Source organism: Cherax quadricarinatus, chromosome 19, assembly GCF_038502225.1.
Source record: "Cherax quadricarinatus isolate ZL_2023a chromosome 19, ASM3850222v1, whole genome shotgun sequence".
Classification (NCBI taxonomy): domain Eukaryota; kingdom Metazoa; phylum Arthropoda; class Malacostraca; order Decapoda; family Parastacidae; genus Cherax; species Cherax quadricarinatus.
Window position 1 is genome coordinate 26,860,844 of NC_091310.1, and position 15,755 is coordinate 26,876,598.

The 15,755-nt window shown below is 39.0% G+C and overlaps 1 protein-coding gene across 3 annotated transcripts in view; it reads left to right on the forward strand.

Annotated features, from left to right (window-relative positions):
- LOC128688283 (uncharacterized bromodomain-containing protein 10) overlaps nucleotides 1–15,755 on the forward strand; it is a 311,849-nt gene that overhangs the window by 97,859 nt on the left and 198,235 nt on the right. For all 3 annotated transcript variants that reach the window (XM_070086577.1, XM_070086576.1, XM_070086578.1), the window contains one exon: nucleotides 166–435. In XM_070086577.1, coding sequence (XP_069942678.1) covers nucleotides 166–435 — 270 coding nt within the window. The remainder of the gene's footprint in view (nucleotides 1–165; nucleotides 436–15,755) is intronic.

The following is a 15,755-nucleotide window of genomic DNA, read 5'->3' on the forward strand; positions in this document are numbered from 1 at the left end:
GAAGCAAGATTTTATCTTTTCTCTCCATAACTCTTTTCTTTATCAGAAATAAAATTTAGTTGAAATTGATAAACTGAATTTAAACATTTTATTTGGGATTTATATTTGTATAGAAAATAAATATATATATATATATGTAGTATATAATTTTTTTTAATTTTCAAGCTTCCCCAGATAGGCCACTTTATCTTCTTAACTCTGAAGACGCTCAACATCTATGAGGTACCACAATATGAGCTGGAGCGCATGCTGTTAATGCCCCGGGCATCTCGCACACTTGCAATGCTCCTCACATCACTTTTGTCATCACCTCAGCAAAGACAGAAGTTAAATGAAAAACCTTATATGCCCTATAAAGTATGGGCCCGAAAACTAGCTCATAAAACACTTTTATGGTATAGGTGCTATTATCGGGAAAATAAAGACCCTCAGAAGGTATGTAAACTAAATTATTGTTTTCATTATATTTTTCCAATAGATTCACTCAAATGTGTTGCTCTTTTAAGTAGTATATTGATCTCTTGGCTTTCTCTCTCCACATACTATTTCCCTGTTCAGTTTTTGAGGCCAATATTTATTTTAGAGCTCCACGGGGAAATGGAACAGAATTCTTCCTCGGTAAGCCATGCATGTTATAAGAGGCAACTAAAAATGCTGGGAGCAAGGGGCTAGTAACCCCTTTTCCTGTATGTGTTACTAAATTTTAATGGAGAAACTTTAGTTTTTCCTTTATGGCCGCCCTGCCTCAGTGAGATACGGCCAGTTTGTTGAAAGAAGATTTATTCTAGAGATGTGAAAAGAGCTTTATCCTTAGAGTAGACTTCAGTTCATGCAGTGTTTACTCTTGAAAGTTTTATAAGCTCTTTGAGGATTATTTTTTATAACACGGTACCCTATACTTTCATTTAATTTAGAGTTAGACTTTTTCACCAGAAAAGAGTTGTAAAGTAGGTTAAATATATTCACTCACATACTAGATTGCACAGTATGCTATGTAAAAAGCTGATGAAGTTATAATCTTTAATGTTTTTTTTGTGAAGATTGAAGCTTGTAACTGCCAACATTTCCCACAAGTTTTCAGTTAATGGATGTAGTACAGTATTAGTGTATATACATGTACTATATTAGGTACAGGAGGGCCGCAGTTTACAGTGCTTCACTTCTAGGGCCTTTGCTAATATGGACATTTCAAATTGGGCCTCAGAATTTGTTTATACAGCTCCTGATTTACTATCACATCCTGAGCTCCCGTCTGGGCGTCCATGTGTCATTTTCTTTCTCTGTTTGTTTACATTCTCCGTGAGCTCCATGTCTCTTTTGAGTCTGGAAAATTTTCAAAGTCTCAAGTGTTTTAAAGTTCTTGCATATTATATACTATACTCTGTGTTACAAGGTAATTGTTATAAAAAGAGGAATCATAAGTCTCTTACTTTAAGTGCAAAATTAGAAATGATTAAACCTAGTGAGCAAAATACAGTAGTGTGCACATTAATTGGGACAGGAGTAAATTTTGTGATTCTCATATGTCTGTCTCCGGCTTAATTAGTGTAGTTGGAGTTTTTTTTGTTTCAAAAGAATTTGCTATAAACTTCGGACAACCATCCAGCCGTGGTGTTACTCTCTGACTCGTCAGTGTTACAACAGCTGTTGTTCTGTAAGGCTATTCCTGTAAGTGTGATCTGTGAGTTACATGGTTTTGCCAAATTCTCCCCTTCAGCTCATGATGGATATTACAACTAGGAAGAGTACAAGTATTGTATCTCTTAGAAAACATGCTGATTTCAGTATCAGACAGATTGCCAAAATTTGAGCCTAACAAGGTAAACTGCTGGTTGAATTCTGAAGAACTGATGACACTGGTGATTGTGGAGTGCTGCATTGAAGAAGACTTGGAAGAAAACGCTAGACAATACCTCACGATGACAAGGTTATCATAAATAGCATGAAGGATCCCAAAACAACCAGCAAAGATCTACAGAGAGATTTAGCTTCAGCTGGTGTAAATGTTGATTCTTCAGCTGTTTGACAAAATCTCCTTGAAGTTGGCAGAACTGCCAGAAAGCTGGTAAAGAAACAATTACAGTTGACCCTTGAACAATGCGGGGGTTAGGAGCACTGGCCCCCCACATGGTCGAAAATCCATGTATAACTTTTGACTCCTCAAAAACTTAACTACTAATGGCCTACTATTTACGGAAGTCTTACCAGTAACGTGAACAGTCGATTAAAACACATTTTGTGTGTTTTTTTTTTTGTGTGTTATACATATTATATTCTGTAGTCTTACAATAAGGTAAGCTAGAGAAAAGAAAAATGTTATGAAGAAAATTATAAGGAAGAGAAAATACATTTACAGTAGTGTACTTTATTTATCAATCCCACAAGTTTACAATATTTGTTTACAAGATATATCATCTGTCTGTCAGTACCTACATCAGTATTGTCTTTTATGATACAAAACACTAGATGTTATATGTATTACTACACTAAACATCAAAAATGAGGAGATAATGTGAAAAAGAATTTTATATTTATTTATGACTTAATATTGCATCTTTACGTATGTTTCCATTTCTCTCGACTGTGAATGGAACATGTACAATCTCTAATAATATATTATTATTATTATTATTAACTTTTTTCTTTTTAAAATGCTGGCTGTCTCCCACTGAGGCAGGATGGCCCTTAAAAGAAAAACACTTTCACCTTCATTCACACATAATCACTGTCTTTGCAGAGGTGCACAGATAAGACAGTTCAGATGTCACTCCAAACAGCAAATATCTCAAACCTCACCTTTAAACTACAGGCATTGTACTTCCCACCTCCAGGACTAAAGTCTGGTTAACCAGTTTTCCTGAATCCCTTCACAAACTATTACCCTGCTCACACTTCAACAGCTCATCAAGTCCCAAAAACCATTTGTCTCCACTAGCTCCTGTCTAACACACTCACACTTGCCTGCTGTATGTCTGTCTAAGCCCCTTGCACACACAACCTCCTTCACCCCTTCCCTCCATCCTTTCCTAGGATGACCCCTACCCCACTTCCCTTCACTATAGAGTTATACACCCTCCAAGTCATCCTGTTTTGCTCCATCAACTCTCAATACCCAAACCACCTCAACAACCCCTCCTCAGCCCTTTCAATAATACTTTTAGTAACTCCACATTTCCTCCTAATTTCCACACTACAAGTTCTCTGCATAATATTTACACCACACATTACCCTTAAATACAACGTCTCCCCTGCCTCCAGCCTCCTCCTCACTTCAACATTCACAACCCGTGCTTCACACCCTGGTGGCCTGATGGCTAAAGCTCTCGCTTCACATGGCGAGGGCCTGGGTTTGATTCCCAGGCAGGGCAGAAACATTGGGCATGTTTCTTTACACCTGTTGTCTATGTTCCCCATCAGTAAAATGAGTACCTGGGTGTTAGTCAACTGGTGGGGGTCGCATCCTGGGACACTGACCTAATTTGCCCGAAATGCTCAGCATAAGAAGGGGCTTTCTATGTAGTAGTATGTCATTGATGTCAGCTAGGCCTGTATACCATGTACATGTACTTGTAGTAAATAAAGATATTATAGTATTATTATTATTATATAAGAGTGTTGTTTTCCATGGGGAAGTGGAACAGAATTCTTCCTCCGTAAGCCATGTGTGTTGTAAGTGGAGACTGAAATGTCGGGAGCAAGGGGCTAGCAACCCCTTCTCCTGTATATATTACTAAATTTGAAAGGAGAAATTTTCGTTTGTCCTTTTGGGCCACCCCACCTCAGTGGGATACGGCTGGTGTGTTGAAAGAAAGAAAGAAGTGTTGTTGGTACCACTATACTCTCACACATTACCTTCTTTGTTCTAGCTGCTGGGTTAAGCTCTGGCACTTTATCTATGACTGTGGACACACTTCTCCAACGCTGTTCTTCACCTGTCCTATCTTCCCAGCTCATCCCGCATGGGGTTTTCCTAAACACTCTTGTCTTGTCTTCTCCATTCTTTGCCTCCGTGGATAACATTCTTATCTTCACAGATACCTCAGTGCACCACCCACCCTTTTTCTTTCATCAGTTCAGTGGTTTACCTCGTCCTTCATAAATCCCTCCACCGATAAATCTATTCCCAAATAACTAAACACATTCACTTCTTCCATGCTCCCTCCTTCCAATCGGATATCCAATTTTTCTTTACCTATCTTGTTTGATACCCTCATCATCTTTACTCTTACCTATATTCACTTTCAACTGTCTTCCCTTACATCCCCCCTCCCCCAACTTGTTCATTAACCTTGGCAACTTCTCTTCAGAATCTCTAAAAAGCACAATATCATCAGAAACAAGTAACTGTCAACTCCCATTTTGTATTTGATTCCACATAATTTAATTCCACCTCTCTTCCCAACACCCTAGCATTTATTTTTACAACCCCATCTATAAGTATGTTAACCAAGGTGACATTACGCATCCCTGTCAAAGGCCTACTTTTACTGGAAAGTAATCTCTCTCTCTCTTCTACCGTATGCTTTTGCCTGGTATACTTGGTAGGCTTATTTCCCTATAATTTTTACACTCTTTTGTTCCCCTTCCCTTTATATAAAGGAATCGTGCATACTTTCTGCCAGTTCCTAGGTAGCCTCACCCTTTTTTATACATTTATTGAACAAAACTACCAACCACTCCAAAACTATATCCCCACCTGCTTTTAAGATTTCTGTCATGATCCCATCAGTTCCAGCTGCTTTACCCTCACTTTCATTCTACCCAATACTGGCTTGTGCACCCACTTTTGTGGGTTTAGCACTTAGTTATTTATTTATTTATTTTTTTTTTTCAAACAAACCTGCCGTATCCCACCAAGGCAGGGTGGCCCAAAAAGAAAAACGAAAGTTTCTCTTTTTAAATTTAGCAATTTATGCAAGAGAAGGGGTTACTAACCCTTTGCCCCCGGCATTTTAGTCGTAACTTACAACACGCATGGCTTACGGAGGAAGAATTCTGTTCCACTTCCCCATGGAGATAAGAAGAAATAAAGAAGAATAAGAACTAGAAAGAAAATAGCAGAAAACCCAGAGGGGTGTGTATATATATGCTTATACATGTATGTGTAGTGTGACCTAAGTGTAAGTAGAAGCAGCAAGACGTACCTGAAATCTTGCATGTTTGAGACAGAAAAAAAGGACACCAGCAATACTACCATCATGTAAAACAATTACAGGCTTCCGTTTCACACTCACTTGGCAGGACGGTAGTGCCTCCCTGGGCGGTTGCTGTCTACCAACCTACTACCTTTTTTTTTTTTTTTTTTTTTTTTTTTTAACAAGTCGGCCGTCTCCCACCTATATATTATGTTATTATATTGTATTTTTAGTCTAAATCTGAGCCAACATTCAACTGAAAGCAGCTGTCTTTACTACACAGCAACACAAGCCAGTACAGTTCTCAGTAATGCCAGGAATATAACTATTTTTATTTACAACATTAAATCCCTCAATAAGCACTATGATGACCTCCTGGCACTCCTAACTTCCCTAAATACAACTTTCTCCTGTATTATTCTTACTGAAACCTGGCTTAAGCCAGACACAATAAATATCTACAACTTCAGGCCAGCCCTAGTGGGGGAAGGTATTGCCATCTTTTATTGTAATGAGCTATTATGTTGTAACACCACATTCTTCAGTGATGAATATGGTGAATTTATATTTGCCAGCTTCTCTATTAATAACCTTAAGACTCGCATTACAGTTGATGGTTGATGCTATATACAGGATGCCTCATACCAATATCCCAAATTTTAGTAGTAACCAAAAAACACTAATAACACATAAACGAGCACCACCTGTTACTAGCTGGGGACTTCAGCATTAACCTTGGCCTAGCAAATGACCAACTAGTAGCTGATTTCATTAATAGTATGAACAATTCACTGATCATACAATCCATAACTTAACCAACAAGGCTAATTGAGAGAAGTGCAGCAATAATTGACCATACAGTGGAACCTTGACTACGAGTGTCCCAACTTACTAATTTTTTGAGATACAAGCCATCCCTGGGTTGATTTTTTGCTCTGAGTTACGAGCCAGCTCCCCCTGCTTCCCCATCAACGCAAAACCTGGACACCTCGCTTGTTTATCTATGATTTCATGCTTTAATTCCATAGAAATCGTCCTCTTTTTCTTCTCAGCATTGTCCTTTACACTTACTTTCTTAGGACCCATGCTTAGAAAAACAAAATTTGGCCAAATGACTGTCAAAAATGTAAGCAAAGTATGAGAGAACTGCTCCTACAGAGAGGTAAACAGTGCACTGAGTTGGCGGCATTCGTTATTATTATAATAATTATTATTAGTTATTACTATTATCATTATTATTAATTTAGGTAACTAAATTAACCTTGATGTCCCTCACCAGCATCAAGGTTCCTTGACACTGGTGGGGGGGGGCTCTTGATCTTGGGAATTGGATCTGTGCACCAGTTACCTAAATTAAATAATACTTAAAAAATAATAATATTATTATTTTTATTATTATTATTTTTTCTTGTTTTTCAACAAGTCGGCCATTTCTCACCAAGGCAGGGTGACCCAAAAAGAAAGAAAATCCCCAAAAAGAAAATACTTTCATCATCATGCAACACTTTCACCTCACTCACACATAATCACTGTTTTTGCAGAGGTGCCCAGAATACAACAGTTTAGAAGTATATACATATAAAAAATACACAATATATCCCTCCAAACTGCCAATATCCCAAACCCCTCCTTTAGAGTGCAGGCATTGTGCTTCCCATTTCAAGGACTCAAGTCCGGTTATATAAAATAACCGGTTTCTCTGAATCCCTTCACTAAATATTACCCTGCTCACACTCCAACAGCTCGTCAGGTCCCAAATAGCATTTGTCTCCATTCACTCCTATCTAACACGCTCATGCACGCTTGCTGGAAGTCCAGACCCCTCGCCCACAACACCTCCTTTACCCTCTCTCTCCAACCTTTTCGAGGACGACCCCTACCCCGCCTTTCTTCCCCTACAGATTTATACGCTCTCCATGTCATACTACTTTGATCCATTCTCTCTAAATGATCAAACCACCTCAACAAACCCTCTTCAGCCCTCTGACTAATACTTTTATTAACTCCACACCTTCTCCTAATTTCCACACTCCGAATTTTCTGCATAATATTTACACCACACACTGCCCTTAGACAGGACATCTCCACTGCCTCCATCCACCTCCTCGCTGCAGCATTTACAACCCAAGCTTCACACCCATATAAGAGTGTTGGTACTACTATACTTTCATACATTCCCTTATTTGCCTCCACAGATAACATTTTTTTCCTCCACATATACCTCAATGCACCACTCGTCTTTTTTTCTTCATCAATTCTATGATTAACCTCATCCTGAATAAATCCATCCGCCGACACGTCGACTCCCGAATATCTGAAAACATTCACATTTTCCATACTCCTCCTCCCCAATTTGATATCCAATTTTTCTTTATCTAAATCATTTGATACTCTCATCACCTTACTCTTTTCTATGTTCACTTTCAACTTTCTACTTTTACACACACTCCCAAATTCGTCCACTAACTTTTGCAATTTTTCTTTAGAATCTCCCATAAGCACAGTATCATCAGCAAAAAGTAACTGTGTCACTTCCCATTTTGTATTTAATTCCCCATAATTTAATCCCACCCCTTTCCCGAACACCCTAGCATTTACTTCTTTTACAACCCCATCTATGAATATATTAAACCATGGTGACATTACACATCCCTGTCTAAGACCTACTTTTACTGGGAAGTAAACCATACCCCCGGCTGGGATTGAACCCGCGGTCTTTATTTGCAATCGTGTCATTATGATTTCTTGAGTCACTGGGAAGTAGTCTCCCTCTCTTCTACACACCCTAACCTGAGCCTCACTATCCTCATAAAAACTCTTTACAGCATTTAATAACTTACCACCTATTCCATATACTATTTTTTTTTTGTTATCACACTGGCCGATTCCCACCAAGGCAGGGTGGCCCGAAAAAGAAACTTTCACCATCATTCACTCCATCACTGTCTTGCCAGAAGGGTGCTTTACACTACAGTTTTTAAACTGCAACATTAACACCCCTCCTTCAGAGTGCAGGCACTGTACTTCCCATCTCCAGGACTCAAGTCCGGCCTGCCGGTTTCCCTGAACCCCTTCATAAATGTTACTTTGCTCACACTCCAACAGCACGTCAAGTATTAAAAACCATTTGTCTCCATTCACTCCTATCAAACACCCTCACGCATGCCTGCTGGAAGTCCAAGCCCCCCGCACACAAAACCTCCTTTACCCCCTCCCTCCAACCTTTCCTAGGCCGACCCCGTACTTGCAATATCAGCCACATTGCTTCCCTATCCACTCTATCATATGCCTTTTCTAAATCCAGAAATGCAATAAAAACTTCCTTACCTTTATCTATATATGTTTCAATGTAAACACTTGATCTACACATCCCCTACCCACTATAAAACCTCCTTGCTCATCTGCAATTCTACATTCTGTCTTACCTCTAATTCTTTCAATGGTATACTCAGTAAACTTATTCCTCTATAATTTTTACAATCTCTTTTGTTCCCCTAGGGATTGGCGTGCTCTGCCAATCCCTAGGTACCTTTCCCTCTCATACATTTATTAAACAAAATAAACAAAAATACCAACCACTTCAACACTGTCCCCCCCCTGCTTTTAACATTTCTGTCAAGATCCCGTCAGTTCCAGCTTCTTTACCCCCCTTTCAGTTCCCAAAATTAATAATAATAATAATAATAATACATAATACGTACGTAGTAATTCAGAATGTTGCCTCTAGTTGGCACAGCTGATGCCAAAGCATCCGGTAAGCAGTAAACATTTACATCGCTGTAGGAGCAGTTCTCTCATGCTTGCTTGCATTTTTTTTTAAGTTATTTGGCCAAATTTGTTTTTTCTAACTTTGGGTCCTAAGAAAAAAGTGCACAGGGCAGTTCTGAGAAGAAAAAGACGATGATTTCCATGGACTTAGCCAGGCAATACCAGCTTAGTACATCTTCGATATGTAGATACTGAAGCTGTATCAGTTATGCTTGGTGATTAAACAAAACGAATTGTATCAGGAAAGAGTAGGGTGATGAGGATAACAAAAAGATTAAGTGACGAAAGATTGGATATCAGATTGGAGGGAGAAAATATGGAGGAGGTGAAGGTATTCAGATATTTAGGAGTGGACTTGTCAGCAGATGGATATATGAAGGATGAGGTGATTCATAGAATTGATGAGGGAAAAAGGGTGAGTGATGCACTTCGGAGTCTATGGAGACAAAGAACTTTGTCAGTGGAAGCAAAGAGGATAATGTACATGAGTATAGTTATAGCAACACTCCTATATGGGTGTGAAACATAGGTGATGAATGTTGCAACGAGGAGAAGGCTGGAGGCAGTGGAGATGTCATGTCTGAAAGCAGTGTGTGATGTGAATATAATGCAGAGAATTCGTAGCTTGGAAATTAGGAGAAGGTGTGGAATTACCAAAACTATTATCCAGAGGGCTGAGGAGAGGTTGTTGAAGTGGTTCGGACATGTAGAGAGAATGGAACGAAACAGAATGACTTCGAGTGTGTATAAATCTGTAGTGGAGGGAAGGCGGGGTAGGGGTTGGCCTAGGAAAGACTGGAGGAAGGGGGGTAAAGGAGGTTTTGTGTGTGAGGGGCTTTGACTTCCAGCAAGCATGCATGAGCGTATTTAATAGGAGTGAATGGAGGCAAATGGTTTTTAACCCTTTGACTGTCGCAAGCCCATTTCTGAAACTGTCATTCTATGTTGGAGAATTTTAGGAAAAAAAAAATTATTTTTTCCTATGAAATGATAGAGAATCTTTTTCCGATGGTAATGACACCAAAAGTACAAAATTTGGTCGAAAACTCACGGAATTACGCTCCCGCAAAGTTAGCGGTCTCAGCGACATATACGCATCGGCGATTTTGCCAACTTTGAGCCCTGTTTTTGGCCAATTTTGTTGTTCCTTTTGACCAAACTCATAGCTATTTCTTTAGAACTCCATTTTTTCTTTTTGATTATAATAATAATAATAATAATAATCTATCAGTTGAGTACAAGAAACCGCCCATTTACTGATTTGAACTACCCAATAAAGTGGTCAGAAATTGGCAATTTGGCCAATTTTATGCAAATTAAAAAGATGCCAATTTCAAAATAGGGTTCAGAATAAACAATGTAGACATTCTTGGCACTAAAATAACACATCCTCTGTACATTAGTCACGTCTCTAGGCCCCTCTTATGTTACTATTGCTTTCTATTTTGATTTTTTATTCATACAAAAAATACAAAATTTACTGTTATGCAGACTACTGCATTATTGTAAAAATGGTATAAATAATATCTGTGCACTAGTGAAAGAATATTAGACTCCCCAGTTGACGTGTATTGGATGTGTGGTGTGATTTGCTTACTCCTGAACATTGGTAAAAATCGAACATTTCCGCTACTTTGAGCTCAATTTCAAGATCGTTTTCATCATGAAACTTATCAAAATCATCTCTATTTCTGTAATATGTTTTCCATTTTATCACTTGAGACCATGAAAATGAGAATACAACGATAAATACTATATGAAAATACACCTCAAAGTCGGCATTTTAATCCCAAAAAAACGGTCAGTTTTTTCTCATTACGCACTGCGTGCTGCAGGATTTTTTTTGTGATGCACACTGACCACAACCCATTCTCTCACATGTGGGCCTACCAGCTTTCTCCTGCTTGATTTGATGGCGCTAGAATTTATGCCTATTAATACGTCCGAAACACTGGCTCGTAAGATGTATATATGTGACCAAAACAGTCAGAGGGTTAATACTTGACGTGCTGTTGGAGTGTGAACAAAGTAACATTTATGAAGGGATTCAGGGAAACCGGCAGGCCGGACTTGAGTCCTGGAGATGGGAAGTACAGTGTCTGCACTGTAGTGTAAAGCACCCCCTCTGGCAAAGACAGCGATGGAGTGAATGATGAAGGTTTTTCTTTTTCGGGCCACCCTGCCTTGGTGGGAATTGGCTAATGTGTTAATAAAAATAATAAGTTCAGCAATCAAACAAAACAATGGTTGTTTGTATGTTTTGTTTGAATGTTGTTGTTGGAGGTTTACAGGGCCACTGACATCATACGCTGCAGCCTCAACCTCCCCCACCCTCAACTGTCCTCAACATCCCCCCACCCTCAACTGTCCTCAACATCCCCCCACCCTCAACTGTCCTCAACATCCCCCCACCCTGAACTGTCCTCTACATCCCCCCACACTCAACTGTCCTCAACATCCCCCCACCCTCAACTGTCCTCAACATCCCCCCACCCTCAACTGTCCTTAACATCCCCCACCCTCTACATCCCCCACCCTTAACATACCCCACCCTCAACATTCCCCCACCCTCAACTGTCCTCAACATCCCCTGCCCTCAACATCCCCCACCCTCAACATCCCCCACCCTCAAACTTCCCCACCATCTCTGCTCCAAGTGTGTATGTAGATATACACTTTATGTAAACAGTTTAACATTTCTTTACATTCTGTAGTGTATTATGATTTATGTTTTTATATACGATATTTCTGCAATTAGCCTCACAAATACTGTACTCTGTTTTCTCTTACAATAAGAGCATGGGAAGGTACTAAAGTCAGAGTTAGACAGGAAATGGCGGATGCTTCTGCCACTGCCTTTGCCACCATTTTATGGCCTATTTTATTCATTCTAGAGTATATATCATGTTTCTGTGTTAATTATATTGTTTATTATGTCATATTTGATGAATTGTGATAGATAAATAAGCTGTACAGTTGATATTAGCATCATATTCAAGTATTTTGTCTTGTCTCCAGAGTGCGGGAATGGATTAATGGCTTTTCAATTAATTTAAATGAGGAAAATTGATTTGATGTACTAGTAAATTGTGTTACGAGCTAGGTCACGGAACGGATTAAACTCGTAAGTCAAGGTTCCACTGTATGTAGAAAAATATACTAGCTCCTCTCAAATCAGGGACGGACAACACTACTGACTAGTACTCCATCTTCCTCCTAACAAACATTTCTAAGCAACCAGTGATATATAGCAAGATCTCTTTTCGACTCCATGATGAGTCATCAGTACACTGCATTGGTAAGCTCACTTGACTGGTCTGTAGAATTTTCCAATTCCAGTTGTATCAATGAATGGATAGACATATTTCTAAGCAAAATACATAGACTGTACAACAAACATTGTCCCATAAAAACTAAACAGATAACTAATAAATAGCTAGGTTGCCCATGGCTTACTAACAGCATTCTAAGATCCACTGATAGGAAACATCAGTATGAAAAAAATATAGTTTAATAAATAAAGAACTTAGTAAACACTATATGTCAGTCCTTACCAAACTAATAAAAAAGTCCAAGAAACTGTACTATTCTAATAGAGAGGAGTTATAAAAAAAAACCTGGAAGACACACACACATCCTGGGCACCCAAAAGCTGATCCAAACTAGAGATATGGTCCTAAATAAACAAAATGAACCACAACTCCAGCCTATTGAAAAAGCTAACATGAACGACTTCTTCTCGACCATAGGATCAAGTTTCACCATTAAAATACCAAGCACCAATACCCAAGCGAGTGATTACTTAGATGGAAACTTTCCAACTTCCTTCTATCTTGCTCCAACTGAGCCCACTGAAGTCACCCTGATTATTAGTTCACTAAAAAATAAATTGGAAAATCAAGCTCACGTCCCACCACTGTTGTACAAACGAGCAGCTTATGTCCTCTCACCCACCATTTCATTACTTTTTAACAAATAATAATAATAATAATATAAATTAGAAACCAGCACTTTCCTGACATTACTCAAGATAGCAAAAGTCATTCCAATACACAAAGGTGGTGACCCAGTAGATGTGAACGACTACAGGCCAGTATCAAACTTACCTTTGCTCTCCAAAATCGTTAAGAAACTTACAAAAGAGATTATACGCCTTTATAACATAAACCATCCTCAACCCCTGTCAGTTTGGCTTCAGGAGAAACAAAAGCACAAATGATGCAATTATAAAAATGCTGGACCTGCTTTACACAGCACTTGAAAAAGTGAATATCCACTAAGACTATTGACCTAAGGAAAGGTTTTGATACAGTACATCACAGTATCTTACTTCACAAACTTGATCATTATGGTATCGGTCATACGCTTGCACATATAAAGTCTTACCTTACTAACAGACAGCAGCATATGTCTGTTAAGGACACAACCTTCTCGTCAAGACCTCTGGACACTGGTGTTCCACAGGGAAGCATCCTTGGCCCCCTACTTTTCCTTTTATCCATCAACGACTTTTCCAATGTATCGCAACAACTTAGACCTGTTCTCTTTGCTAACAACACAACCAAATTCAGCATCACTCAACAATGTTGTTAATGAAGAACTCTTAAAAAGTCATCCTGGATGACTACCAATAAACTTACACTTAATATTGACAAAACCTTCTACATTAAGTTTGGGAGTAGAGCATTTGATGTCCAACAAAACATTATGATTAACAGTACTCTTATTGCTAAACATACTGAGGGAAAATAACTAGGTCTGGACTGTGACAGCAATTTAAATTCAGTACCCATATCTAACACAACAAAAGTGTGTCCAGAACAGTTGGCATCCTCACTAAGATACATTATTATGTACCACAATCAGCACTACTTACATTATACTATTCACTGATTTACCCTTACCTCACCTATGCTATTTGTGCTTAGGGATCTACAACAGCAAATTACCTTAAGCCAAAAATAACTTTACTAAAAACCTCAGTACGATTGATCAAACAGTCCACTGTTAAACGGCACCCCCTCCCCCCACTCTTCAAAGACCTAAATCTACTCGCTATACAGAACATTCACTCTTAGTACTGTGCATCCTACATTTACATAACATTAAATTCTAATATTAATCCTGACGTGAAGCACTTTTTTGATAGTTGCAACAGGACCCATAGACATAATACTAGGCACAAAATTCAATGACATACCCCGTGTCTAGCTAAATCTCTAAAAATTCAGTGTACATAAAATGGCCCAAAATCTGCAACTCTCTGCCGGAAATCTCCGGATCTACAGTTTCAGTTGGCATCCTCAAAATTACCATCAAGAAACACTTTCTCTCCTTAACATATTCCAATATCGGCTGAATATGTGAAAATTATATATCCATATTCTCAATGTCACTAACATAGGGAAAATAATATAATCTTATTCTTAATACAGTAGTCCTTCCAAATTTGCAGGGGTTATGTTCCAAGACTACCCGCAAATCTGGAATAACCGCGAATTCTGGATGCGGTTAAAAAAATGCCTATAATTGCCTGTTTTTATAGTTTAAACCCTAAATATACCCCAAAATAATTTAATTTAATTTCAAACTCAGCTTCATGCATCACCCTTAAAAAAAAAAAAGAAAGTAAAGATAAACCAGTACAATGGACCCCCGGTTCGCGATACTAATCCATTCCTGAGAGCTCATCGTAAACCAAAAATATCGGAAAGCGAATCAATTTTCCCCATAAGAAATAATGGAACTCAAATTAATCTGTGCAAGACACCCAAAAGTATGAAAAAAAAACTTTTACCACATGAAATATTAAGTTTAATGCAATAGAATAGTAATTACAATAACAACAATAACAATAAATAACGAAAGAATAATTGACACTTACCTTTAATGAAGATCTGGTGATGATTGATGGGATGGGAGGAGGGGAGAGTGTGGATGGTGTTAGCATTTAGAAGGGGAATCCCCCTCCATTAGGACTTGAGGTAGCAAGTCCTTTTCCGGGGTTACTTCCCTTCTTCTTTTAATGCCACTAGGACCAGGTTGAGAGTCACTGGACCTCTGTCGCACAACACATCTGTCCATAGAGGCCTGTACCTCTCGTTCCTTTACGACTTTCCTAAAGTGGTTCACAACATTGTCAGTGTAATAGTCACCAGCACGGCTTGCAATAGCTGTCTGAGGGTGATTTTCATCCATGAAGGTTTGCACTTCAAGCCACTTTGCACAGATTTCCTTAATCTTTGAAGTAGGCAACTTCTTCAATTTCTCTCTCCCCTCCTCCAAAGCAATTTCCTCAGGTGTGGCCTCTTGTTGTTGAAGTTGATCTAACAGCTCATCAGTGGTTAGTTCTTCATTGTCCTCCTCCACCAACTCTTCCACATCCTCCCCACTAACCTCCAACCCCAAGGACTTCCCCAATGCCACAATGGATTCCTCAACTGGCATAGGCTTCTCAGGGTTAGCCTCAAACCCTTCGAAATCCCTTTTGTCTACACACACTGGCCACAGTCTTTTCCAGGCAGAGTTCAAGGTCCTCTTAGTCACTCCCTCCCAAGCCTTACCTATAAGTTTTACACAATTGAGGATAGTAAAGTGATCCTTCCAAAACTCCTTTAGAGTCTGTTGAGTTTCTGTGGTCACTTCAAAGCACCTTTCAAACATAGCTTTTGTGTACAGTTTCTTGAAGTTGGAAATGACCTGCTGGTCCATGGGCTGCAGGAGAGGAGTGGTATTAGGAGGCAAAAACTTGGCCTTAATGAAACTCATGTCCGCACAAAGTCGCTCTGACAAGTCTGTAGGATGACCAGGGGCATTGTCTAATACCAGGAGGCACTTAACCCTTTGAGGGTT